The sequence below is a fragment of the Heliconius melpomene genome, chromosome 14 (assembly GCF_056956725.1).
Source record: "Heliconius melpomene rosina isolate 202511_hmr_F chromosome 14, ASM5695672v1, whole genome shotgun sequence".
Lineage (NCBI taxonomy): Eukaryota > Metazoa > Arthropoda > Insecta > Lepidoptera > Nymphalidae > Heliconius > Heliconius melpomene.
The window spans coordinates 4404596-4431351 of record NC_140402.1 but is presented as its reverse complement, the minus strand read 5'-3'; the positions used below and the strand labels follow the sequence as shown (position 1 = coordinate 4431351).

Sequence of the window (26756 nt, the reverse complement as noted above, 5' to 3'; positions counted from 1 at the left end):
AGATTATATTAGCTTTAAATCAACTAAATAAGTATTTTTTAAAGGTTTAATTACCTTTCAGACCTTACCCTGCTATGGGTTAGCTAGAGGGAACCTAATATTAAAATTCTTTATTCTCCCCACTTTTTATCTAATTTCAAACTTTTTTTAAATACAAATATAAAAGAGTTCATATAAATCACGTTATTATTTTATATGACCTTTTTAAGTCGAGGTAATTGTGTCTTCCTACAACAGGAAGGTACGTGAAAAGCATATAAGTGTCGCTCAGATTGCTTTACGACTGAATCCAAATGGGTTTGTACTGTGTGGCTATAAACACACAGACAGACAGACTTACTTCCAATCTAAGTAAACAGAACCAGGAAAAGATAAGTATATTTTCTCAGCATTTTTAAAATGTAAGTCACACACTAATGAGTAAAATATTAAAAAGAAAAATATAAAAAAAAAAAATAAAAAACGTTTAAAAAATTAGGCTTGGCGATTTAATTAAGTTGACAAATAAATATATTATCTATATTTGCATATATTTTATTTTTAGGGGAAATAACCATATCTTTTTATATATTTAATCTTCTGAGCTTCACGCCTCACGCCAGCACGTAGCAGTGTAGGCAGATTGAACCTGGGAACCTAGTATTACGACCTTCCGTTCCCATTAAGACACTTCTGTTCCCCACTTTCCGCCGGAATTCTCGAGGCATTGCGTGTTGAGTGGCACATGCAACGTATATAAAAAACATATAGAATATTCAACTTAGTATGTAGATGCTTTATTTATAATAATCTTACCTATGTATAAATACATACGAGTATATCGTCCGATATTGCAAACTACAGGTAAAAATATGCTTCCTTTACATATAAAAATTACAATTAAATATACATTTTTAACAAAAACCTAAATGAAGCTTTGAAAACTGTTTAATCCTATTAATTTTTAAATAAAAATAATATTAGGTATATAACATAATCTGATAAAAAAAATATTTATTTAAATAATTACAATTATAAAAATAAGAAAATTAATCCTTGTTTGGTCTGTGTTCTAATCTTTTGGAATTACAATGCCTTTTTCTCTAGCTCTATCCTCGTATTTCTTCCTCCAACTTCCCTGAGGGTCGTATTTGTCGGTCAATTGCTTCCAAATGTCTCCTTCTTTCTTGATCAAATGCTCTATCACAACGGTAGCCCCATTTATTTGAGCTTCAGTACACTTTTTACAACCTGTTTCCAATGCATCTTGGATGTGTTCTAGAAAAAAAAATTTCCAAGTATATGAATTTCAAAAATTCAGAGATTTGTGAAATTGTGCAACTAATACAATTTTTATCATGCATGTAGTTTGGTAAGCGTAGAAAACAAAGTGTCAAGACACTAAATTCTTCACTTCGCTTCGAGTTCAGCGGCTTTTTTAAAATTCTTTAGCTTCTCGCTGTATCTCGCACAAAGCAGGATATTCAGAGTGAACATAGTGTTAAGGCACTCCTTTCCCCATTTTTCACCGAATTCCGAAGGCATTGCGTGTTGAGTGGCGGAACTCAAGCGCTTAGCCTCGTTACCAGAGCTAGGAAATGAAAACATGTAATTTCCTCGAGTGGGAATAGATCCCATAACCCACCGACTGGCCGCCTATTAGGTAAATAATTATATCTACTAAACAGCAAGCACATCATAACATTAGCTCTTATTAATTAGATATTTTAAATATTATAACATTTTATATTTTACAAATTTAACTCCTTACCTTTGAGTTCTTTACCTTCCGGGCTACATCTTCCTTTATCGAGAATACAGTTGGCGTACGCTAGTAACAATCTTCTGTTGTCCAAAATCTCTTGCATGTTGATGTTGTCATACTTGTCTGTGTATTTCTCCACAGCAAAAACTGACGCCAAGAACCAACATATTACTACAATAGATTTTTTAGCCACCTAAGGACAAAAAAATATTAGTAATTAATTTATTAATACGAAAATTCGGTGGAAAGTGAGGAACAGAGTAACTTAACACTAGGTTCTCCCTCAGTTATGTGTGGGATAGGGCGTATGAGATGAGGGATACGCTAATTAATTATTTTTTCCACATTTCCCATCTGCTTTTTTTCCATACTAATTATTTTTTAACATTTATGTTAAAATATACAAAAAAGTATAGAAATATTGGGGCAGTATTTTGGGCATGATTTTTTTATTGTTTTCATAATATAAGGTTATGTTGATTGTAAACTCACCGTCATGGTGTCGCACAAAGCTATGATGATGTAGGATATGACTTCTATATATAGCAGTAGCATCAGAGATTTAAATGTCTAATTTGCACCTGAGATCATTGTTTCAGTTATGCGTGATGCATAAAAATGCAGACCACAGGCTGTTCATTCTGTTTACTTTAAAATATTTTGTACTAAAACAAATCTACTGTGTTATTTATTTTGATATTTAACAATTTTTTTAGGGTTCCGTACCTAAAAACTGAATAGGGTCACTTTATTGTTTGTCTGTCCATCTGTCAAGATCATGTATCTCGAGATGACGTAGAGATATGAAGCTAAAATTAATATTAAATGTTCAAGTCTATATACAGAAAAAAATAAGCCTCTAAGTCAAGGTAATTAAAAGATAAAGCATTTATGCATCAAATTTGCTGCATTTTATATTAAAGTTTTTCAACTGGTAGAGGATTTCACCAAAGATTTAAGGCCTATGGCAGGTGTATCAAATGATAATTGATATATGTGATGATGTTATTTATAAAAACACTATTTAATTATTTTTTTTATTTATTATAGATAAGTTTAAAACTTTTTACATTTCAGGGACAATGATGCCCTCCGCTTTCGCTTGCTCTTCATACTTCTTCCTCCAGATACCTTTAGGATCAAACCTGTCAGTCAATTCCTTCCAAATTTCAAGTTCTTGCTTAATCAAATGTTTGATTACCCTTCTAGTTTCCTTTCCTTGAACATCAGTGCATTTTTCACATCCAGTTTCGAGAGCATCTTGTAAGTGGTCTGAAAAGATATGAAATTCCATTTAACTCATTTGGGCGGCCAGTTGTGAAAAAAAATGAACAATAAGATTTTTGAATTCTATGAATAGATATATTAAACTGTTACTCTCTCAATAGTCGTATAGAAAGAGACAACAATGCTTCAACTTCAAAATTAAAGATACACAAAGATGATGAAACAGAAATATATAAGTTACATATCTGGATTGGCAATTTCAGCCCAGTAAAGGTTTTTTAGCTTGTAAGGGTTGTATTAGGTCGAAGTAGATAAGTCAAAATACATTGTATAATCTTAAACTAGTACCTTTTAGTTCCTTGCCCTCAGGAGTACACTTGCCCTTATCGAGGATGCAGTTAGCGTATGATCTCAACAATCTCTTGTTGTCCAGAATTTCTTGAATGTCAATATTATCGAACTCATCTGTATATTTGTCTACGGCGAGTACCGTCGCCACGAAGCAGCACATGAGCACGATCAGTTTAGAAGCCATCTAACATAGAAAATAAAATTAATTAATAACTAATTAATTAAAAGATTATTATATTAGCTTCTAGTAAAACTCACCTTCTCAGTTTCACACTCAGTGAGTATTGATAGTGCGTATAGTTTCATGCACATATTTATAGTAGTCATATCTTAAAACAATTAAATTGCCCCTGAGATTTTTTTCGTTTAGGCAGTAAAAAAGGAACGCGGTAGATACTTATTAATTAAAATATTTATATCATTATTGTTATAAACATAAATTTACATTTAAATCTATGTGAAAAAAGTAAACAGTAGATCACCACCAGTTTTTACTTTTTATCTATATTATTTATTTTATTATTACGAACCTACTCGTTGATGATTTTTAAACCTAATTACCTCTGGTGTTTCCGATTTCATTTGTAATGCTTTCTTCGGGTCTGGAAGGACAAACCTTCTAAATATATCATAAACAGAATTTACTTGAAGTTCTTATAATTACTTAGGTACTAACTTATATTTTAATTTATCGCTAGAGATTTTGCTTTTCATTGTTAATTTTATTTGCTTCGCAATTGTTATATTTTATAGTTTGAAAGCCCTATATTGCATCATATAATAATTTCTAAATTATAAGAACTAAATTGCTTAGATTTTTGGCTAGAACCATAAATACAAAACGCTTCTGCTAAAATAAATACATATGGGCTTATGCAAACCTAAGATGAAGAAAGAGAAGAGAACCTAACTACTTGTTTCATTTTGTAATCAAAATCTATTGAGTATTTCCCATAGATCTACAATTATAAAAATTGACAAAATGTCAATGTCTCTCACAGTGCAAATAAACGAAAAGATCCAAAAAATAGAAATTTATATTTATTTTACAGTAAAAGAATATTAATAATAATTGTACAAATATGTAATTGTAGTTCATTTCATACAAAATCAGAGCATATACTAGCAAATTTAAGTTTGCCAACTTTAATACGTTGTATTTATCGTTAACCTACAATCCTGAAATTGGTACAGAACCCTCGATGGCGAGGGTCGAGTTCATGCTACATGATTGAGAAAAATGTAAGTGAAAATATTTCGAAAACGGCAAAACACTAGACCATATATCATTTATTCCGTATATCCGTTTATATATGGTGACCAGTCGTGGCGCAGGGGCACTAAGTGTGACTGTAAAACCGACTGGTGGTGGGTTCGATCCCCACTCGAGGAGATGAAGTATTTATTTAAATTTATATTTTCATTTCTTCGCTCTGGTGTCAAGGCAAAACGCGGCGTTGAATTCTGCCACTCAACACTTAATGCCTTCAGAATTCAGCAGAAAGTGGGGAACGGAGTGTCTTAAAAACATTAGGTTCCCTCTATCTACCTTACATCGTGAAGCTGATTTAATTCAATTTTGATTTCATTCCGTATAACGATTAATGTGAACTGTAACATCTCCTAATTTTATGTTACACATATCAAAGCTACAACTGAAAGGATATAAATAAATAACAAAATTTTATGCTTATTTAAATTTTATTTTATATAACATCATTTTCATTTAAGGTAAAATTAAAAATGTAAAAGATTGTGAGGATGGATGTTTGTTTCACTTTCGCGCAACAACTACTGAGTGAATATAGATGCAACTTTTTTAGTAATATACCTTATACACCAGAATAACACAGGCTACAAATTATGTAAACATTTTGTTTTTTATTTTTTTATTTTTAAAGAGACCAGGTAATATTCAATACTAAAGTTTGTTTTTGACAAGACAAATGTAAATATTATTTAACATTGTGGATCCCCCGAGTGGATCCTCGATAGATATCATATAATATAACCTAATATATGACAGATTCACAGCTTTATGTCAACATAAAAATTCTTCCATTAAATTAATTCAAGATAATTTATTTTTTCCAATATTATATCTTTTTTTGTCTTTTATTATGAACATCTCAACACTTGCCTATTTGCGGAATACAGGAAGAGGGTGGCTAGAAAAGCTATCTATATCATTTTTATAATTTTACATTTTATATCATGCTTATAGTCTAGCGGGGAATCAAGTGTCATAACACTAAGTTTCCGTATATACAGGACAGATACATCGTGATATCAAAACATCAGCTTGTATTAGCTTCACCAGCACTTATCCTTCAATTAACGCCTTTTGGACCTTCTTCTTATCTGATTTACTTATAATTTTTTATATCCTGAATGATATCAAAAGAAGATCAAATAATTCTGGATCCGCTAACACTACCATATTTTCTATTATTACTTTTTGTGATAATTTTATTATAAATAACACGTTTTGTTATTTAAAAATACATTTAAAAAAGCGTTATTTGACGTTATTTCATATATATTTATAACCCATTTATAACTGTTTTATTGTCTTATTAGGCAAGTTAAGCTAAAAAATATGAATTTGTATTCTTAAAATGAGTGTCCGCTTTGTCACAATGATTTCAAATGAGATTTATCATTTATAAAACACAATTTAAAAAGAAACAGTACTTTATTTCTATTAATTACAATAAAAGCTCAATAATAAGGAGAATTTTAAAACATTTTAATCTTGAGGAACAATGATGCCCTCCGCTTTCGCTTGCTCTTCATATTTCTTCCTCCAGATACCTTTAGGATCAAACTTGTCAGTCAATTCCTTCCAAATTTCAAGTTCTTGCTTAATCAAATGTTTGATTACCCTTTTTGTTTCCTTCTCTTGAAAGTCAGTGCATTTTTCACATCCAGTTTCGAGAGCATCTTGTAAGTGCTCTGAAAACACAGAAAATAAACTTTCATTGGACATCAAGTAATGAAATAAAAATTGAGCAATAAGAATTATTTTACAATGTTAATATATCAAATATATTTATGTATGTTGTATCCCTTACATGTCTATCTGGACCAATTTCATTCTCTAAAGTGTTTTTTAACTTGCGATGGTTGTATTAAGTCGAATTAGTAAAAGGAAAAATTAAAAACATTATGTTATCTCTTCTGTTTATAAAACCTAATATTAAAATCACTTATGTATACTAGTACCTTTTAGTTCCTTGCCCTCAGGAGTACACTTGCCCTTATCGAGGATGCAGTTAGCGTATGATATCAACAACCTCTTGTTGTCCAGAATTTCTTTAATGTCAATATTATCGAACTCATCTGTATATTTGTCTACGGCGAGTACGGTCGCCACGAAGCAGCACATAAGCACAATCAGTTTAGAAGCCATCTAATATAGAATATAAAATGTAATAATATCTAATTAATTAAAAGATTATTATTATTATAATATTAGCGTCTAGTAAGACTCACTTTCCCAGTTTCACACGCAGTGAGTATTGATAGTGCGTATAGTTTCATGCACATATTTATAGTAGTCATATCTTAAAACAATTAAATTGCCCCTGAGATTTTTTTCATTTAGGCAGTAAAAAAGGAACGCGGTAGATTCTTATTAATTAAAATATTTATATCATTATTGTTATATACATGAATTTACATTTAAATCTATGACAGACAAAAAGTAAACAGTAGAGCACCTACTGTATTTACTTTTTATCTATATGATTTATTTTATTATTACACACCTATTCGTTGATGATTTTAAAACATAATTCTAGTGTTTTCGATTTCATTTGTAACGCTTTTTTCGGGCCTGGAAGAACAACAAACCTTCTAAATATATCATAAATAGAACTTACTCGAAGTTCTTGTTGTGAAATGTTAGTACTTGCAGTGCAAATAAACGAAAAGATCCAACAAATAGAAATTTCTATTTATTTTACAGAAAAAGAATATTAATAATAATTGTACAAATATGTAATTGTAGTTCATTTCATACAAAATGTGTGCATATTAGCATATGCAAATTTAAGTTTGCCAACTTTTATACGTTGTATTTATCGATAACATACAATCCTGAAATTGGACATCGGAACTTCGAACATCGGACCATGTTTTATGGAGCGAAACTACCTAGTTAAAAATGATTGGTTCATTCTGTATATCCGTTTATATATGGTGACCAGTCGTGGCGCAGGGGCACTAAGTGTGACTGTAAAACCGACTGGTGGTGGGTTCCATCCCTACTCGAGGAGATGAAGTATTTATTTAAAACTATATTTTCATTTCTTCGCTCTGGTGTTGAGGCAAAGCTCGACGAATTCAGCAGAAAGTGGGGAACGGAGTGTCTTAAAAACATTAGGTTCCCTCTGTCTACCCTACATCGTGAAGCTGATTTAATTCAATCTCAATACTTGCCTATTTGCGGGATACAGGAAGAGGGTGGCTAGAAAAGCTATCTATATAAATTTTATAATTTTACATTTTTTATCATGCTTATAGTGTAGCGGGGAATCAAGTGTCATAACACTAAGTTTCTGTATATACAGAATGGACGGATACATCGTGATATTAAAACATATTTTCTATTATTACTTTTTGTGATAATTTTATTTTAAATAACAAAACGACATATAATAAATTAACTCATAACCTCATTGTACACAATTTATTTGATCATAAAAGCTTGTCGCGTTAATAAATATTTAATTAAATTAAAACTTTAAAAATTTTAACTTAGCAGATTTTACATAATTAAATTAGTACTAGTTTAGTTACACAAGTAAATCGCGCGACAAGCTTTTATGATCATATAAATTGTGTACAATGAGGTTATCAGTTGATAGTCAAAATTTAAAAGACAAATTTTATTTTCTCCTTTTTAGAGCGTTTAAATAAAAGCTTTGTCTAAAAATGATTTTTTGCTTTTAATTTATTTTTTACTCTTTAGTTACCACTGGCTAGGTTCTCACACTAGATGTCACATTATTTTTCTAATTATTCTCGGCAAGCCCTTTCATTTGATACCCGTATTGGAGATGTACATAAATAATAAATATTCCGCCATTTTAGATGTTCCGCCATATTGGATTTAGAAAAAGGTCACATTATTTTTCGAGTTACGGTCAACGACCCATTTCATTTAATATCTATATTGTAGAAGTAGACTAAATAGATACTCGGCTATCTTCGATATCCTCCATGTTGGATTTAGAATGACATCACATTATTTTTTGAGTTGCTCTCAACGAGCCCTTTCATTTGATACCCATATTATAGAAGTATATTAAAAAACTAACTAAGTAAATAACAAATCCGCCATCTTGCATGGTCCGCCATATTAGATTTAGAATGACGTCACATATTTTATCGTGCATTGTCATCCAAACTAAACGTGTATACAAAATTTCAGCTCAATCGGTTGAAGATTACTTCAAAATTGAGCTCAAAGATTTCACCCGAACCCACATACATACATTGCAAGTTAAATAAATCTTTTAAAAAAGCACTATTTCAAGCTATTTCATATATTTTTAATACCCATTTATATCTATCTTGCTGTCTTTCTATTAGGGAAGTTAAGCTAAAAATATGAATTTGTATTCTTAAAATGAGTGTCCGCTTATCACAATGATTTCAAATGAGATTTATCATTTATAAAACACAATTTAAAAAGAAACAGTACTTTATTTCTATTAATTACAATAAAAGCTCAATAATAAGGAGAATTTTAAAACATTTTAATCTTGAGGAACAATGATGCCCTCCGCTTTCGCTTGCTCTTCATATTTCTTCCTCCAGATACCTTTAGGATCAAACTTGTCAGTCAATTCCTTCCAAATTTCAAGTTCCTGCTTAATCAAATGTTTGATTACCCTTTTTGTTTCCTTCTCTTGAAAGTCAGTGCATTTTTCACATCCAGTTTCGAGAGCATCTTGTAAGTGCTCTGAAAACACAGAAAATAAACTTTCATTGGACATGAAGTAATGAAATAAAAATTGAGCAATAATAATTTTTTTACAATGTTATTATATCAAATATATTTATGTATGTTGTATCCCTTACATGTCTATCTGGACCAATTTCATTCTCTAAAGTGTTTTTTTACTTACGATGGTTGTATTAAGTCGAATTAGTAAAAGGAAAAATTAAAAACATTATGTTATCTCTTCTGTTTATAAAACCTAATATTAAAATCACTCATGTATACTAGTACCTTTTAGTTCCTTGCCCTCGGGAGTACACTTGCCCTTATCGAGGATGCAGTTAGCGTATGATATCAGTAACCTCTTGTTGTCCAGAATTTCTTGAATGTCAATATTATCGAACTCATCTGTATATTTGTCTACGGCGAGTACCGTCGCCACGAAGCAGCACATAAGCACAATCAGTTTAGAACCCATCTAATACAGAATATAAAATTAATTTATATTCGATTAATTAAAAGATTATTATTATACTAGCGGACGCGCGCAGCTTCGCTTGCGTATTTAAGGGTGAATTCTAATAACCCATGAAACATGTGTTCAATGAAATATTTTTAAGAGTCTAAATTTCAAATTTTATAAAAATCGGTGGCGATTTAAAGTTTTTCCTTACAAACTTTCAACCCCTTATTTGCACCCTTAGGGGGTGAATTCTAGAAAACCATGAAACATGTGTTTAATTATATACGTTTAAGAGTCTGAATTTCAAATTTTATAAAAATTGGTGACGATTTAAAAAAAACCTATACCAACTTTCATCCCCCTATTTGCACCCTTAGGGGGAGAATTCTAGAAAACGATGAAACACGTATTCAATTAAATACTTTTAAAAATCTAAATTTAAAAATTTATAAAAATCGGTTCCGATTTTAATTTTTTTCCATACAAACTTTGAACCTCTATTTCACCCCTTTAGGGTTAAAATTTTTCAAAATCCCTTCTTAGTGGATGTCCAGATTACGAAAGTAAACATCTGTCCAAATTTCATGTTTCTACCATCAGCGGTTACGGCTGTGCGTGCGTCTTACCTCAGTCAGTGAGGACAAGTCCTTTTTTTTATATATATAGATTAGCGTCTAGTAAAACTCACCTTCTCAGTTTCACACGCAGCGAGTATTGATAGTGCGTATAGTTTCATGCACATATTTATAGTAGTCATATCTTAAAACAATTAAATTGCCCCTGAGATTTTTTTTGTTTAGGCAGTAAAAAGGAACGCGGTAGAATCTTATTAATTAAAATATTTATATCATTATCGTTATATACATCAATTTACATTTAAATCTATGACAGACAAAAAGTAAACAGTAGAGCAGCGCATTTACTTTTTATCTATATGATTTATTTTATTATTACATACCAATTCGTTGATGATTTTAAAAAATAATTATAGTGTTTTCGATTTCATTTGTAACGCTTTTTTTTGGATCTGGAAGGACAATAAACCTTTTAAATATATCTTAAATAGAATGTACTTGAAGTTCTTATAATTACTTAGGTACTAATTTAAATAATTCTTCGCCAGAGATTTCACTTTTCATTGTTAACTTCATTTCCTTAGTAATTGTAATATTTTATAGTTTGAAAGCCCTATATTGCATCAGATAATGCAGTTTTTGGCTAGAACCATAATGAATACAAAATTCGGGCGTAGGCAAAATTGTCTTTATTCGCTTCGTAATTGTATTACCTATAGAGTATTTCCCGTACATATACAATTACTAGCGGACCCGGACGCGGCTACGCCTGCTTGAAATATAAGAATATAATTTCTTTAGAAATATAATTTCAATCTAGATGAAATGCTAAAAGTGACTATTATATTTATTTTCATAAGGATGAATATCAAAATGACGCGGTAACGAACGCGGTCGCGTTGCGACGATGGTTGTTATTAACATGGCAGAATAAATTGCATGTCAAATTAGAAAGTATTTTAATTTATTAGTTTATACGTGTAATGTAATGTTATATAGCCTATAGCACTTCTGAAGAATGCAGCTTTCATACAAAACAAAAACAAAGTAAATCGATCCAGTAGATCCAGAGATCTTAGCGTTCAAACAAACAAACAAACAAACTCTTCCGCTTTATTATATTAGTATAGATAAAAATTTACAAAGTGTTAGAACTCACAGTGCAAATAAACGAAAATATCCAAAAAAAACAAATATGTATTTATTTTACAGAAAAAGAATATTAATAATAATTGTACAAATATGTAATTGTAGTTCATTTCATACAAAATCAATGCATATATGTACTAGCAAATTTAAGTTTGCCAACTTTTATACGTTGTACTTATCGTTAACCTACAATCCTGAAACTGGTACAGAACCCTCGATGTGGAGGGTCAAGTTCATGCTATGTTCATGCTATGCACGATTAAGTGAAGTGTGAGTGCAAATGTTTTAAAAATGGCAAAAAATCGAACATGTTTTATGGAGAGAAACTAGTTAAAAATGATTGGTTCATTCCGTATATGGTGGCCACTTGTGGCGCAGGGGCACAAAGTGTGACTGTAAAACTGACTGGTTGTGGGTTCGATCCCCACTCGAGGAAGTGAAATATTTATTTACGTTTATATTTCCATTTCCTCGCTCTGGTGTCGAGGCAAAGCGCGGCGTTGACTTCTACCACTCAAGACGTAATGCCTCCAGAATTCAGCTGAAAGTGGGGAACGGAGTGTCTTTAAAACATTAGGTTCCCTCTGCCTACCCTACATCGTGAAGCTGATTTAATTTAATTTTGATTTCATTTCGTATAACGTTTAATGTAAACTGTAACATCTCCTTATTTTATGTTACACATATCAACGCTACAACTGAAAGGATAATAATAATAATAATAATAACTCTTTATTGTACACCCAAGAAAAGACACAAAAAATACAATAACATTATATAAATGTACAAAAGGCGGCCTTATTGCTTAATAGCAATTTCTGCCAGGCAACCTTAAGGCAGAGGACATAGCAAATTAAGATAGGGGTAGGGTGCAAAAAAAAATATAATTAAGGGTATAAAATAAATAAGAATATATTTACCATAAATAACACATACAAAGCATACGTAAATAAATATAGCCGTATCAATATATATACATACAAATACATACACATATACATATAAACTACATACATACATAGATAAAGATAAGAACTAAATGGTAAGAATAAAATGTGTAATGGCAGAGAGAAAAAAAAAAGAAAAAGAACCTAAGTCTTAAAGTGACATAAAGTGTAACTTTAAACGACGCTTGAAGGTTAGAAATGTTTTGGCATTTCTGACCACTAAAGGAAGGGCGTTCCACAACCTACACGCTGTTACAGTAAATGAACTGCTGTAGAAGGAAGAAGTGTGAGAAGGTATTTTGAGGATAAGATTACGTTCAGAGCGAAGAGAGCGAGAATGTGTCTCGCCCAAAAACTCAAAACGTTCTTTAAGGTAAGGAGGCGAAATTGGATTGAACAGAATACAGTAAAGAAGATGAAGGATGTGAGTATTCCTGCGAAGGCGGATAGGGAGCCACTTGAGTTTTTTACGGAAATCAGAGATGTGATCAAATTTGCGTAGGCCAAATATGAACCGAATACATAAATTTTGAATACGCTCAAGTTTATTTAATTGCTCCTCTCTTAAGTCAAGATAGCAAGTGTCAGCATAATCAAGAATCGGTAGAAGGAGAGTATTTGCTAACGAAATCTTAGTAAGTATAGGAAGAAAATTACGCAAACGTCTAAGAGAACCTAAGGATGCAAATATCTTTCTGCTAACCTCACTTACCTGTGAATCCCAAGACATATTATTATCCAGAGTGATACCAAGATCTTTTACAGTTTTGCTGAATGGTATAATGTCACTATTAATAAGTACGGGTGGTAAAGTCGATACATCTATTTTTGAAATAAGTTTTGAACTACCAATTAAAATCAGTTGAGTTTTTTTTGAGTTAAGATGTAGACCAAATGACTTACTCCAAGAAGATATACTCTCCAAGCTATTGTTAATGTCCTTGATTGCGGTGGGTAAGTCCGATATATTAGCTTGATTGTATATCTGCAAATCGTCTGCATATAAATGGTAGAGAGAAGAAATAGTATCAGAAATAGTATTAATAAACATAGAAAATAGCAAAGGAGACAACACGCCACCCTGCGGAACACCAGCAACGACAGGAGTCCAATCAGAGTACGAATCTTGTATTCGCAAACGTTGCCGACGTCCGTACAGGTATTCACGAAGCCAGTTAATTGCATCAGGAGATATGTTAAGTGACTTTAAAGTAGCCAGCATGATATCAAAGTCAACGGAGCCAAAGGCATTGCTGAAGTCCAGCAACGCCAAGACTGTGACTTGTTGCCTATCCATGCCAGAACGAATGTCATCAGTAATTTTTACTAATGCCGTTGTCGTACTATGACCAGGACGGAAACCGGATTGCAAAGGGTTCATAAGGTTACGTTGGTAAAGGAACTGAGTGAGTTGGGTCTGAATTAAGCGCTCAAGGACTTTGGATAGGAAAGGAAGAATAGAAATAGGACGGTAATCAGAGAAATCAACAGGATTAGGTTTTTTGGGTAAAGGAATTATTTGTGCATCTTTCCATATTGAAGGAAATTGCTTTGAGCATATAGAGTGATTAAATATACATGTAATTACAGGTAATAAGATATCGAGGATGAGACTGATCATTTTGCGACTAATGCCGTCAGCACCGACAGCATCAGATTTAGTGGCTAAAATTGTCTTCTTAACATCACTTTCTGCAAATAAACTAAAGAAAAAACTAGGAACACCTGGAGTGGATAAAGCATTAAGATGGTTAATAGTAGATAATTTTGTTGCGTTATTAATAACACAGGAAGAAGAGAAATGTCTATTAAGTTCATTTAAATTGATATTCTTGGGATTTATAAATTGTTTCGCTTTTCCAACTCCGATAGATTTTAAAAAATTCCAAACTTTATATGAGTCTTTTTCCTCTATTACAGATTTGTGTATATGGCGTCGTTGGTTATCTCTACACATCATATTACAGCGATTGCGAGCTTTATTGTAATTTTGCCGATTGGTATCATTAGGATTTTCTTTGAATTTCATTTTAGCAGTATTCTTTTTATGTTGCAGCTTTTTAATTTTGTCTGTTAGCCAAGGAGCAGGATAATGTTTTATTCGTACGGGACGCAATGGAGCATGATGATCATATAATTTTAATATGTGCGAATTGAAAAGAGCCAGCTGATCATCAGCTTCAGTACAGATTAGTACACTCGACCAATCGATTGCAGCCGCGTCCTCACGCAAGCAATTTAAATCTATACCACCAAAATTACGTTGCAGAAGGATTCTTGATTTAGCTTTAGGGGGCCTAATTTTATAAGATAAATATATGAGATCATGGTAAGAGAATGCTAAGGCAGGATATTGGCCATGTTTTTCAACATGGTCAATAGAAGAAACAATCATAAGATCAAGTAATGAGGGAACGCAGTTAGGGAAGTTATGAGTAGCGGATAGGGGGAGTAGATGTAAGTTAGCACCATCGACTATAGATTTTAAGCGGGACGAACGATGATTTTTCTTCAACATACAAGTATTAAAGTCGCCCATTATAATAGTGTGATCGTAGGAAGGTTTATAGTTTTCTAGCAGGGTTTCAAATGATAAAAAGTAATCGACCGCAAGGTTAGGGTTATAGTAAACACCAAGAAGAATCTTAGTATGAGTAAAGCAGACTTCAATAAGGAGATGTTCTGGACCAGAGCTTGGGTCACTTTTGGAAAAGTCTACTAAGCTATAAGGAATGTGTGTGCGTAGATAAATGGCAACGCCACCTCCTACTCGACCTATACGATCGTTACGGATCAAATGAAACCCGGGTAGTAAATAAGAAGCCGAAGGGAGGCATGGTTTTAACCATGTCTCTGATACTAGAATAGCATGTACATTATTATTGTTGAAAGAAGATAAGAAATCTGGGAAGTGTGCAGGAATACTTTGCGAGTTCAAATGAATAATGTTAAAATTTTTCAGTACGTCTGAGAAATTTGAATCTAATGTTTCACTTAGCGTGGGGATACTTAGAAAGCTGTCATTACTGCTTAATCCATCAGAAATAGCCGAAAAGGAAAGGAAAGAATCGTTGGAAGTATTAATGTTGATTGCCATTATAAGTATGAGGGAAATATATAAATAATAAATAAGTTATATAAAATAAATAAATAAATATAAATAAATAATAAATAACAAAATATGAATAAAAATAAAATAAGATAAAAATAATAATAATTAAAAAAAAAAATACAAATGTAAAAAGTATAACGATAACCCGTTTTAGCTTCTAAATTTGCTAAACCACCCGCTAGTTGGAAAGAGAAACCAAGAAAGAAAAATAAAAACAAAACAAATAAAAAAAGTAAAAATTAAATAAAAACAATATAAACATTTCCATGTGTACCATGAACACAAAGAAATATGATTAGTAAGAACAAAACTTATATATAAAAAAAATACTTAATAAATAATTTAAAAAATAAATAAATAAAAATAATGTATGACAGAAAAAAAAAACAAGCACAATTATAAATTAATGACAATTACAAAAGAAGAAATATAATAAAAAAATAAACACTAATGAGAAAATTCTTTAACCAATAAATAAAATATGAGACAACAGCCAGCAGTATAATGCTATGGTAGCCTATTATATTCTGTCATACATTATTAATACTTTCTTAAGCGTTACATGTTACTTTAAACAATGACAGATCTTAATGCAGTGTAACAAAACATTTGATATAAGAAATATAAGAAATAAGTATAAAGTACAAAAATTAAGTAACAGAAAGAGAAAAAAGAAAAAAAGAAAAAAATAGAAAAACAGAGACTCAAATCATAATAAACTTAGATAATCTTTTATAACTAGGCACATGTAACTTAAAATATAAAAAAAAAGAACAGTGAAAATACAACAAAAAATAAATAAATAAAATAATATAACAGTTATAATGAGTACACAGTTACTTCTTCACCACTCGCTTACATCTTTGGACTGCTATTTTATTATTGGGGCACATTGGAGCAGCAACAGTGTCCGGCACTACTGGTGGAGGTGGTGGAGGTGACCTTGACGGAGCGACGGGTATGCTTTGAAGTTCAGAGATGCACTCAACTCGATAACGCAATCCATTGGGGGCAATTACGTTGATGGAACCATCCCGCGTCCAGCACTTCCCTACACCAAAACGTTGTCTTGCTAGCATGAATACGTCGTGACGGTTTTTTGTCAGGAATTCAGAAACAGTGATACCTGAACCTTTCAGTTTAGTTTTCGAAAGCCAGACACTATGGCGCACATGCGCATTAGAGAATTTAACTACTATTGGTCTGGGTTTATTTCCAAGCGCACGACCCAACCGATACGCGGTTTTAATGTTTGAAGGGGCAAAATCGGCCACGTCCAGATTTTTCACTACTAAATTAGTAACGAGGCTGTCAATCATTTCAGTTTTTTTTTCTTCGACTCCATGGAAGAGGAGCATTTTGCTTCTTCTAGACATCTCGATACGGTCAACATTCCGCGCCAAGACTTCCACCTGTTTTTGCAACGTAGTCAGTGCAGTGTGGATAAATTTTTTGAAGGAATTAAAATCAGTTGCCAACGATGTAATTGTGGTTGGAGAAGCAGATTTGTTCAAATCTTGTTGGAACTCCTGCATTCTAGCATCAAACATCTCAGTCATAGCAGTTATAGACTCCTTGAGTGCGTCCATTGTATGACGTGACTTTGTTAAAAGGAAACACAATAATTCACAGGGAATTTATAGTAGGATAACACTAGCGGTAGGTTTATTTACTTCACAAGCACATAAGTCACATTAAAATATTCGTAAATATAATAAAAAACAATAATGAATGAAGAGCTCGAAAATCTGATGTTGACTTATTCACACCTACCCTCGAATGTGAAGTGTGTGATGTGAAGGATATAAATAAATAACAAAATTTTATGCTTATTTAAATTTTATTTTATATAACATCATTTTCATTCGTGAAGATGGATGTTTGCTTCACTTTCACGCAACAACTACTGAGTTGAGTGAGTGGACTATAATCTATATATATAAAAGGACTTGTCCTCACTGACTGAGGTAAGACGCACGCACAGCCGTAACCGCTGTGCGTAGAAAGATGAAATTTGGACAGATATTTACTTTCGTAATCTGGACATCCACTAAGAAGGGATTTCGGAAAATTTTAACCCTAAAGGGGCGAAATAGGGGTTGAAAGTTTGTATGGAAAAAAAATTAAATCAGCACCGATTCTTATAAAATTTGAAATTCAGACTCTTAAAAATATTTCATTGAACATATGTTTCATGGTTTATTAGAATTCACCCCTAAATACGTAAGCGAAGCTGCGCGCGTCCGCTAGTATAACAATATTTAAATGGTCTAAGTGGCATTTAGCTCGATGGTAATAAATATCTTCAACATATCTGTTGTGTTGTGTGTCTCTGCGATCCGCAATGTGAGGAAACGGTCACGCACGTAATCCTGGACTGCCCAAGATACGGCTCAGATCGAGCGATGCTGGAGGTCACCATCAACATAAACCTAGACCAGCAATCACTCCACACCATCTTAGAATCAGAAGCCACCAGGACATCTTTCCTCACCTTCGCACGTAAAGCCATCTTAACAGCCGCGAAACGCAACAGCTCGCTAGTGGCTCTCCCCTCCGCGCCAATACCCGCGCCACCCTCACAAACATCCCAAACACCAGCACCTGCACCATCACAAACCCCTGCACCACTCACACAAAATTCCCAAACACCAGTACCCACACCACCAACAACACCTGCACCGCTTCCACAAGCTCCCCAGATACCAACTTCCGCACCACTTCCAATCCCCGTACTAATCCAACAAACACACTCGACACCTGCTTCTCCCACACCAACAATACCAACAAAATCAACAATAAATAAACTACTGGCCTCCCTCAAAAAGACCACAGGAGGCCTGCCAAAGAAGTGGAAAAAACTAACCACAAAAGTAAACCCGCCACAGCACAATCCACCAACACTGGCCACAACCAACGTGATGGCAATGCTAAATGAGAAGGCAGCGGAAGGACAACCAGGAATAAGGGTCAGGAGCGTAGCCTTGTTCATGGCCGAGGGATCAGAAAGGGTGGGAATAGCTTTCAGTCGCTCGGAACCGCAGGATAGAGTCCAAATTTCACCAGGACTAGCAGCCCTACTCAAAGGAAGCACGAGTAAAACATCGGTGAGGTCAGCAAAAATAGACTCACTGACATGGCAAAGGCTGGCTGAACCCCCCTGCCGAATACTGCGGTCACAGAACAAAGTGATCGCATTGCTCGAATGTGGGGAGAAATCTCCCTTTGCCCAACTTGGCTCGATCCTCCGAAGAGTTCGGGAATGCACGCCGCAAGGAGCCCCTAAGACCATAAGCGTAGACGCAATGAGGGTAGAACCTTATAGAGGCAGCATAGCAAACTACTACGAATGCCTCAAGGTCGCCCACAAACACCAGCTAGTCGTCTACGAAGACAGGGGGGAATGCCTTGACTTCCTAAAGGCAAAGAAACATCTACCTTCCCCCTCAACAGAGGCTCCAACCGAAACGCCGAAGCAGAGCGGATCCGAGAGGCTGCAAGAGAAGCTGTACCCCGAGCCATCCACAAGCAAGACCAACACACCCACCCCCAAACATAACATCTCGAGGACTTTGGCGAGGGCCATTCTGGGAGTCGTCGCTCCAAGGGAAAAAGAAACCCCAAAATGCTCTGCCTCTAATGCTGCGCGCCAAACCAGCACCGAAGAAAGAGAGGACATTCCGGGAGTCGAAGAAACTCCAAAATGTTCTGCCTCTAAGGCTGCGCGCCAAACTAGCACGCAAGAGAGAGAGGTCAAAGCCTTTTTCGACACCCGAAATCAACGGGAACAAAAAGGACACCGCGAAGGCGTACTAGAGCACAGCAGAGGCAACATAACACTACCTGACCTAAAAATAGCCAGAAGCCCAAAGGAACATGCTATAAATGCGTTCATCGAGTTCTTAGCCACATTAAAGGCAACCCGCGAGGTAAACACCAATATCTGTAAAAAGATCCTTCAGACTTTCCAGAGAGGGAACTTCAAACTCCTGGAAGTAGAACTCGATGAAGCCAAAGCCGCCATCTATGACAACGTCAGCTCCCGTGTCATTCACGGAAGCATGACGGGACAGTACATGGCGGCCTATAGCAGCACCAAGGGCTTTATAGGCCTGGTCGAAAGTGAAAGAGTAGACGATCCCCCCAAATTCCTTACATCAGAGAGCGACCAAGTGGTAGTAGTGGCCGAATGCACGAGGGTGATGCTGGACGATAGGATACTCGGAATGGCAAACGCCATTTCAAGCGATCCTGAGCCGGGCGCAGCCTTCGTGAATTGGGAGCTACCAAAACTTTCCTGGGTAAATGGGGTTCCGGGGTGTGGTAAGACAACTCACATTATCAAGCACTTCGATGAGGACACGGAAGTAGTAGCGACAACCACAGTAGAGGCCGCGAAAGATCTAAGAGAGAAGCTGGCGCACCGCCTTGGCACGAAAGCGACAAAGAGAGTGCGGTCTCTCGAGAGTGAGAGTGAGGCCTCGATCTTAGTCAATGGTTTTCATGAGGGAATAGCTATAAACCGGCTAACGGTGGACGAAGCCCTCATGAACCACTTCGGGGCCATTGTTATGGCGGCCAGACTGTCAGGAGCGAACGAGGTCACACTCATCGGAGATATCAATCAGCTGCCTTACATCGACAGACAAAATCTATTCGAATTAAGGTACTGTAGGCCTAGCTTGACAACCAACATCACATGCGAGTTGCCTTGCACACATCGGAGCCCAATGGACGTCGCCTATGCCCTCGCCGGAGTATATAACAGCATTTACTCCGCAAGCCCCATTGTCCACTCCCTAAAGGTTCTCGGATATACCGACGCGCGAATACCACACTGTAACGACGGCACCCTATATCTGGTCCACACGCAGGAGGAGAAGAGGCAGCTGAAAGACCAGGGATATGGAGCTGGAGCAGGTTCGCGAGTCATGACTATCCATGAGGCTCAGGGGCAGACCTTCGCAGACGTCGTCATCGTCCGAACCGGACGCGCACGGATCCGAGTACATAAGAGCGTCTCTCACGCAGTCGTCGCAGTGACGAGACACACCAACACCTGTGTCTATTACTCTGACGATGGCGGTGACGCAATAGGCAACTTTATCAGCCGAGCGGTGGGCGCTTCATTTACGGAGGTGGTGGAGGCGAACCTAAAAGGGGCAATGTCACAAAGAGACGATAGGGTGATAGAGGCACTGATCCAAAAACTTAAGGAAGGCGTTCTGCATAAGCCAGGCCAAATCTAAAATTCCACACCTATACATAATAATTATACAAAAGACTATAATAATTATACAAAAGACTCTAATAATTATAATTTTTATTCTAATAATTTCTCTAATAATTATAATATATATTTAAAAAAAAAAAAAAAAAAAATTGTCGGTAGGGGTCTCATCCAACCCCTCTAGTATAAGCTCTAGATATAAGTACAGTTTAAATTGTCCCAAAATTAAGTACGCCATATTAAAAAAAAAAACTTTCTTAAAATAAAAAAAGGCACGGGCAACTATGAGCCCGTGGATGTAGTTTTTTAAAATATAAAAAAAAAAAAAAAAAAAAAATAAATAAATATCTTCAAATTTTTCATTTCGGCATTTTGCTTTCTCTACGTGTAAATACTTGGCTGAAAGGACTTCCTTTATCCCATTTTCACTCATTTTAGATATTGAAACCTTTTATTTTTAAAGAGACCAGGTAATATTTAATACTAAAGTTTGTTTTTAACAAGACAAATGAAAATATTACTTAACATTGTGGATCCCCCGAGTTGATCCTCGATAGATATCATATATTATAACCTAATATATATCAGATTCACAGCTTTATGTCAACATAAAAATTCTTCCATTAAATTCATTCAAGATAATTTATTTTTTCCAATATTATATCTTTTTTGTCTTTTATTATGAACATTTCAACACTTGCCTATTTGCGGGATACAGGAAGAGGGTGGCTAGAAAAGCTATCTATATATTTTTTATAATTTTACATTTTTTATCATGCTTATAGTGTAGCGGGGCATCAAGTGTCATAACTCTAAGTTTCCGTATATACAGGACAGATACATCGTGATATCAAAACATCAGCTTGTATTAGCTTCACCAGCACTTATCCTTCAATTAACGCCTTTTGGACCTTCTTCTTATCTGATTTACTTTTAATATTTATATCCTTAATGATATCAAAAGAAGATCAAATAATTCTGGATCCGCTGACACTACCATATTTTCTATTACCTATTACTTTTTGTGATAATTTTATTTTAAATAACAAAACGACATTTAAAAAAGCGTTATTTCACGTTATTTCATATATATTTATAACCCATTTATAACTGTTTTATTGTCTTATTAGGCGAGTTAAGCTAAAAAATATGAATTTGTATTCTTAAAATGAGTGTCCGCTTGTCACAATGATTTCAAATGAGATTTATCATTTATAAAACACAATTTAAAAAGAAACAGTACTTTATTTCTATTAATTACAATAAAAGCTCAATAACAAGGAGAATTTAAAACATTTTAATCTTGAGGAACAATGATGCCCTCCGCTTTCGCTTGCTCTTCATACTTCTTCCTCCAGATACCTTTAGGATCAAACCTGTCAGTCAATTCCTTCCAAATTTCAAGTTCTTGCTTAATCAAATGTTTGATTACCCTTTTTGTTTCCTTATCTTGAAAGTCAGTGCATTTTTCACATCCAGTTTCGAGAGCATCTTGTAAGTGCTCTGAAAAGATAGAAAATAAACTTTCATTGGACATCAAGTAATGAAATAAAAATTGAGCAATAAGAATTTTTTTACAATGTTATTATATCAAATATATTTATGTATGTTGTATCCCTTACATGTCTATCTGGACCAATTTCATTCTCTAAAGTGTTTTTTAACTGGTGATGGTTGTATTAAGTCGAATTAGTAAAAGGAAAAATTAAAAATATTATGCTATCTCTTCTGTTTATAAAACCTAATATTAAAACCTAGTACCTTTTAGTTCCTTGCCCTCGGGAGTACACTTGCCCTTATCGAGGATGCAGTTAGCGTATGATATCAACAACCTCTTGTTGTCCAGAATTTCTTGAATGTCAATATTATCGAACTCATCTGTATATTTGTCTACGGCGAGTACCGTCGCCACGAAGCAGCACATAAGCACAATCAGTTTAGAAGCCATCTAATACAGAATATAAAATTAATTAATATCTAATTAATTAAAAGATTATTATATTATTATATTAGCTTCTAGTAAAACTCACCTTCCCAGTTTCACACGCAGTGAGTATTGATAGTGCGTATAGTTTCTTGCACATATTTATAGTAGTCATATCTTAAAACAATTAAATTGCCCCTGAGATTTTTTTTGTTTAGGCAGTAAAAAAGCGGTAAGTAGTAATTATTTCTAATATTTATATTGTTATAATTATAAAAGTATCATATATACATAAATTAACATGGGTATTTTATTTTATTTTTTCAGCTTTTGTTCGGTGTATTTAGTAGTTCCTAATCGTTGAGGAGTTGGATCCTCTATCATCATCAGTTATAATGATTACAGGAAGCAAATATATGATTATAATGAGAAATTATATGAAAAATATTACGCTCACTCTCCTCAAATTTGCCATATCTACCTATATATAAGTATGTAAATAATAATTTAAAAAAAATGCTTCACACTGTATCTCGAACACAGCAGGGTAGGCAGAGGGAACCTAGTGTTAAGACATACCGTTCCCCACTTTCTGCCGAATTCTGGAGGCATTGCAATGCATTGCCGCGCTTTGCCTGGAAGCCAGAGCGAAGAAATGGAAATATAAACGTAAATAAATATTTCACTTCCTCGAGTGGGGATCGAACCCAGAACCGTCGCGTTACAGTCACACCATTGTGCCGCTGCGCCACGACGGTCTCAAAAGTATGTAAATGTTTTAGGTAATTATTCTACATACAATATGAATAAATAATAAAAAATATGATAATTTTAATAAGCAAATGTGTAAATAATATAAATTTTAATTGTTATATTTTGTTAGTTATTAGAAATGCTAATGTCCTTCCGTAATCTTTGAAATTTTTCCTTGAAATTGAGTCACTTTTTTCCCTACTTTTACACACATTCACGGGTTGTTTTTTTTACTTTTTGTATTTCTATTTTATTTTCTTCTTATATTTATTTTCTTTTATTTTGTGACCATTTTTGTTTGAGTTACAAAACTACAACCAAAAAAGATCATTTTATTTTATCAGTCATTGTTAATGTGTTGCTATTAGGCAAGTGAAGCTCAAATTGTGTGTCAAATTTTTATAGTTTAACTGTGACATTTGGATAATTTGATATTTTGAATTTCGATAAGACTATCGTCCTAAATCTCTTTAAAGAACGAGTGAATAGGCACTACCTAGGCAAGCATGCTCCACCTTCGTTCGCATCGTCACTTACCACCAGGTGAGATAGCGGACAAATGCTTGCCTATCAACAATTAAAAAAAAAAAGAAAAAAGTGTCATGGAGTCAAAACTTTCTCTGCAAAAAATATCACAACTTATAATGAATTAAAAAAAGCTTCGTAAACTTAAAACTATAGTCCTAAGCCTATTTAAAAATAAGTCATGTAATTTTGTCATGTAATTTAAAAATAAGTCATGTAATTTTGTGTCAAGAGACAATTTTTTAAAAATCTATGCAAAGTTACACCAAGTAATAACCAAGGTTTAAGGCATACGATGCATATAATGATTGGCACATTTCATAATCATCCTACTATTATTATAAATGCGAAAACTATTAACTACTAAAGGATGAAAAGCTTACACGTACATCAGAATTGTTATTCTAATGTATAATTAAATTTTTACAGGAAATGCAGCCTATGTGTTTTGCTTTTATATACTATTCGCAATTTGGCTATAATATAACAATAATTGTCAGCGGGCGAAGCCCCGTGTGTAAAAAAACAAGCAGTAAATGTACCTATATAGGCTGTCATTAAATGTGATTTTTTTTGACTATCGTAAGAGATGATAAAAGTTTATTGTCATCTTGTTTTAATTAATTTTTTGGATAATTTTTAAAGAAAAATTAATAATTATTTTGGCTTATTTTCAGCATCATTACGTTTTTTAACATCTACTAATATACATTTTGTTATCTTCATGCGTCTTCTGTTTCTTTCCTGTTTTTTTCGGTGCATGTTCTGCCATTTGTCATTTTCATTTTTTCCGCCTATACAAAATGTTAGGTAGGTACTAAACACAAAATCCTTTATAAGAAGACATTTTTGTTTGTCAAAACCCCTAAAAACAAGATATCCTAAATGCTTAATTGATATGATAATAACGTAATAATTAATACGAAGTTATACGGTCTTATTGGATACGTTTGAAGTCAAGGAATGACATTAGATTTTAAACGTATTTTGTGATATAGAAAACATTTTAATATTTTTAAATTAAGCATTAATTGGTAAATACGATTTAAGTAGTATATTCAAATTTCATGCTATATTCTTTTAATTTTCCAATTCAATAATGATTTAGTTGACTTATCTATATATATAAAATCGAAAGGTCACTCACTCATCACGAAATCTCAGAAACTACATGTGCTAGGATTCTCAAATTTTGCATAGGAGTTACTTATAGGACGTAAGTGCACGCTAAGACAGGAATTTGCAATATTCGACTTCTAAGGGGTTGTTTTTGGGGATGAAAGTTTGTATGAAACTACTTTACTACAAATGCTAGGAGTCTCAAATTTTGCATAGACGTCACTTATATGACATAGGTACTCATGGAGATAGAAATTAATAATAACGTAGTTCACGCGGGCCAAGCCGCGGGCGGGCCGCTAGTTTAATTATAAAAACAGAATAAAAAGGCATATATGAATTTAGAGAAGAGTTTTTATTTAATCACAAACAATTACATAAAGAAATCAACCGATGAAACAGAAAAGCTGGTTATTTGAAGTTCTTTTTAGCTTTCATTCTTTCAGTCCTGAGGGATAATGATGCCTCTTTCTTTAGCTTTCTCCTCGTATTTCTTTCTCCATGCGCCTGTTGGGTCGTACTTGGCGGTCATTTCATTCCAAATACCACGCTCATGTTTGATAACGTGATCGAATATAACTTTAGTTTTGTCTTGTTGGGTATCGGTACATTTCTCACACCCGGTCTCGATGGCATCCTGAATGTGCTCTGTAGGAAAAGGTGTTAATTTAATTTAAAAAATATCTTTAAAATATATTTCAAATTAAATAAATACTTTAAATTTATTTATAACCTCTTATAAGCGGGATACAGCGTAAAGCTTGAAAAAACTTGTGTTTACCTTTCATTTCCTTCCCCTCAGGGGTACACTTTCCCTTGTCCAGAAGGCAGTTGGCGTATGATCGCAACAACCTCTGGTTGTCCAAAATCTCCTGAATGTCGAGATTGTCGAATTTGTCTGTGTACTTCTCCACAGCAAGTGCCATGGCCACAAAACAGCATAGCAACACAATTATTTTGGATGCCATCTATCAACAAAAATATTTTTTTATATTATTATTTGTAATAAGTACAACATTTAGCTTTACAACACAATTCTTTTTAAATAATATTAAATATATTTAAATATCAAAATTAAAATTATTTTTTAAAATATATTTAATTATATTATTATAGCAGTTCTCACTAAAACTCACAATTGCACACTGGACGATTATTCGGTGTAGCATACAATTTTACGCACGTATTTATAGTTGTCATATCTTTAATCATCTAACTTGCCCCTGAGATTTTTTTTTCATTTGGTTAATAAAAAAGAAACGTATGCATAGGGTGTTCATTAATTTGTTTAATTATAATTATTTAAATACATTTAACAACATCTCTAATACAGGGCAATCGTGCCGCAGCGCTGCTAAGGTACAGGCTGTGGGTTCGTTTCGCAGTCGAAGAAAAATATTAAATATTTTTATTTCTTCGCTCTGGTGTTGTGGCAAAACGTGGCGAGTTCCACCACTCAACACGCAATATCTCTAGAAATTGGTAGAAAATTATGAACAGAAGTGTCTTAACGTCGAGACAGAGAGAGAGAAAGTGCGTGACTGTAAGCGCGACGGTCATGGGTTCGTGGAACTCTTTGGAAAAAATTATTTTCCATTGCTGAATAACTGACAAACAACGCACAGATGAATTACCTACTTACGTCAAGTAGAATAATTGAATTTGGAAGACAGGGCCCTTGGGAAAT

At 33.8% G+C, this 26756-nt stretch overlaps 6 protein-coding genes across 6 annotated transcripts; all 6 read right to left on the bottom strand.

Annotated features, from left to right (window-relative positions):
• Positions 1–749: 749 nt before the first annotated feature.
• Positions 750–2347, bottom strand: LOC146532049 (allergen Tha p 1-like). Its single transcript, XM_085196999.1, has 3 exons — positions 2237–2347; positions 1751–1937; positions 750–1257 (listed from the first exon to the last, which is right to left on the bottom strand). The coding sequence occupies exons 1-3, from the start codon at positions 2297–2299 to the stop codon at positions 1052–1054; spliced, it is 456 nt and encodes a 151-aa protein (XP_085053125.1). The 5' UTR covers positions 2300–2347; the 3' UTR covers positions 750–1051.
• A 452-nt stretch (positions 2348–2799) lies between these two features.
• Positions 2800–3622, bottom strand: LOC146532048 (ejaculatory bulb-specific protein 3-like). Its single transcript, XM_085197004.1, has 3 exons — positions 3581–3622; positions 3320–3506; positions 2800–3016 (listed from the first exon to the last, which is right to left on the bottom strand). Exons 2-3 carry the CDS (start codon positions 3504–3506, stop codon positions 2811–2813), a joined length of 393 nt encoding a protein of 130 aa, XP_085053130.1. The 5' UTR covers positions 3581–3622; the 3' UTR covers positions 2800–2810.
• A 2437-nt stretch (positions 3623–6059) lies between these two features.
• On the bottom strand, positions 6060–6734 carry LOC146532047 (ejaculatory bulb-specific protein 3-like). The gene is made up of 2 exons (XM_085197003.1): positions 6548–6734; positions 6060–6277 (listed from the first exon to the last, which is right to left on the bottom strand). Exons 1-2 carry the CDS (start codon positions 6732–6734, stop codon positions 6072–6074), a joined length of 393 nt encoding a protein of 130 aa, XP_085053129.1. The 3' UTR covers positions 6060–6071.
• A 2288-nt stretch (positions 6735–9022) lies between these two features.
• LOC146532046 (ejaculatory bulb-specific protein 3-like) lies at positions 9023–9745 on the bottom strand. The gene is made up of 2 exons (XM_085197012.1): positions 9564–9745; positions 9023–9293 (listed from the first exon to the last, which is right to left on the bottom strand). Exons 1-2 carry the CDS (start codon positions 9724–9726, stop codon positions 9088–9090), a joined length of 369 nt encoding a protein of 122 aa, XP_085053138.1. The 5' UTR covers positions 9727–9745; the 3' UTR covers positions 9023–9087.
• A 12297-nt stretch (positions 9746–22042) lies between these two features.
• LOC146532045 (ejaculatory bulb-specific protein 3-like) lies at positions 22043–22696 on the bottom strand. Its single transcript, XM_085197005.1, has 2 exons — positions 22510–22696; positions 22043–22251 (listed from the first exon to the last, which is right to left on the bottom strand). The coding sequence occupies exons 1-2, from the start codon at positions 22694–22696 to the stop codon at positions 22046–22048; spliced, it is 393 nt and encodes a 130-aa protein (XP_085053131.1). The 3' UTR covers positions 22043–22045.
• Positions 22697–25405: 2709 nt separating this feature from the next.
• LOC146532044 (allergen Tha p 1-like) lies at positions 25406–26037 on the bottom strand. The gene is made up of 2 exons (XM_085197006.1): positions 25851–26037; positions 25406–25717 (listed from the first exon to the last, which is right to left on the bottom strand). Exons 1-2 carry the CDS (start codon positions 26035–26037, stop codon positions 25512–25514), a joined length of 393 nt encoding a protein of 130 aa, XP_085053132.1. The 3' UTR covers positions 25406–25511.
• Positions 26038–26756: the final 719 nt, after the last annotated feature.

Coding starts and splice junctions, on each gene's coding strand:
- LOC146532045 (XM_085197005.1), bottom strand. CDS start 22,696: ATGGCTTCTAAACTGATTGTGCTTATGTGCTGCTTCGTGGCGACGGTA. Junction 22,252..22,509: donor CGAGGGCAAGGAACTAAAAG/GTACTAGGTTTT, acceptor CTATCTTTTCAG/AGCACTTACAAGATGCTCTC.
- LOC146532048 (XM_085197004.1), bottom strand. CDS start 3,506: ATGGCTTCTAAACTGATCGTGCTCATGTGCTGCTTCGTGGCGACGGTA. Junction 3,017..3,319: donor TGAGGGCAAGGAACTAAAAG/GTACTAGTTTAA, acceptor ATATCTTTTCAG/ACCACTTACAAGATGCTCTC.
- LOC146532044 (XM_085197006.1), bottom strand. CDS start 26,037: ATGGCATCCAAAATAATTGTGTTGCTATGCTGTTTTGTGGCCATGGCA. Junction 25,718..25,850: donor TGAGGGGAAGGAAATGAAAG/GTAAACACAAGT, acceptor CTTTTCCTACAG/AGCACATTCAGGATGCCATC.
- LOC146532047 (XM_085197003.1), bottom strand. CDS start 6,734: ATGGCTTCTAAACTGATTGTGCTTATGTGCTGCTTCGTGGCGACCGTA. Junction 6,278..6,547: donor TGAGGGCAAGGAACTAAAAG/GTACTAGTATAC, acceptor CTGTGTTTTCAG/AGCACTTACAAGATGCTCTC.
- LOC146532049 (XM_085196999.1), bottom strand. CDS start 2,299: ATGCTACTGCTATATATAGAAGTCATATCCTACATCATCATAGCTTTG. Junction 1,938..2,236: donor CTTTGTGCGACACCATGACG/GTGAGTTTACAA, acceptor TTTTGTCCTTAG/GTGGCTAAAAAATCTATTGT. Junction 1,258..1,750: donor GGAAGGTAAAGAACTCAAAG/GTAAGGAGTTAA, acceptor TTTTTTTTCTAG/AACACATCCAAGATGCATTG.
- LOC146532046 (XM_085197012.1), bottom strand. CDS start 9,726: ATGTGCTGCTTCGTGGCGACGGTACTCGCCGTAGACAAATATACAGAT. Junction 9,294..9,563: donor CGAGGGCAAGGAACTAAAAG/GTACTAGTATAC, acceptor CTGTGTTTTCAG/AGCACTTACAAGATGCTCTC.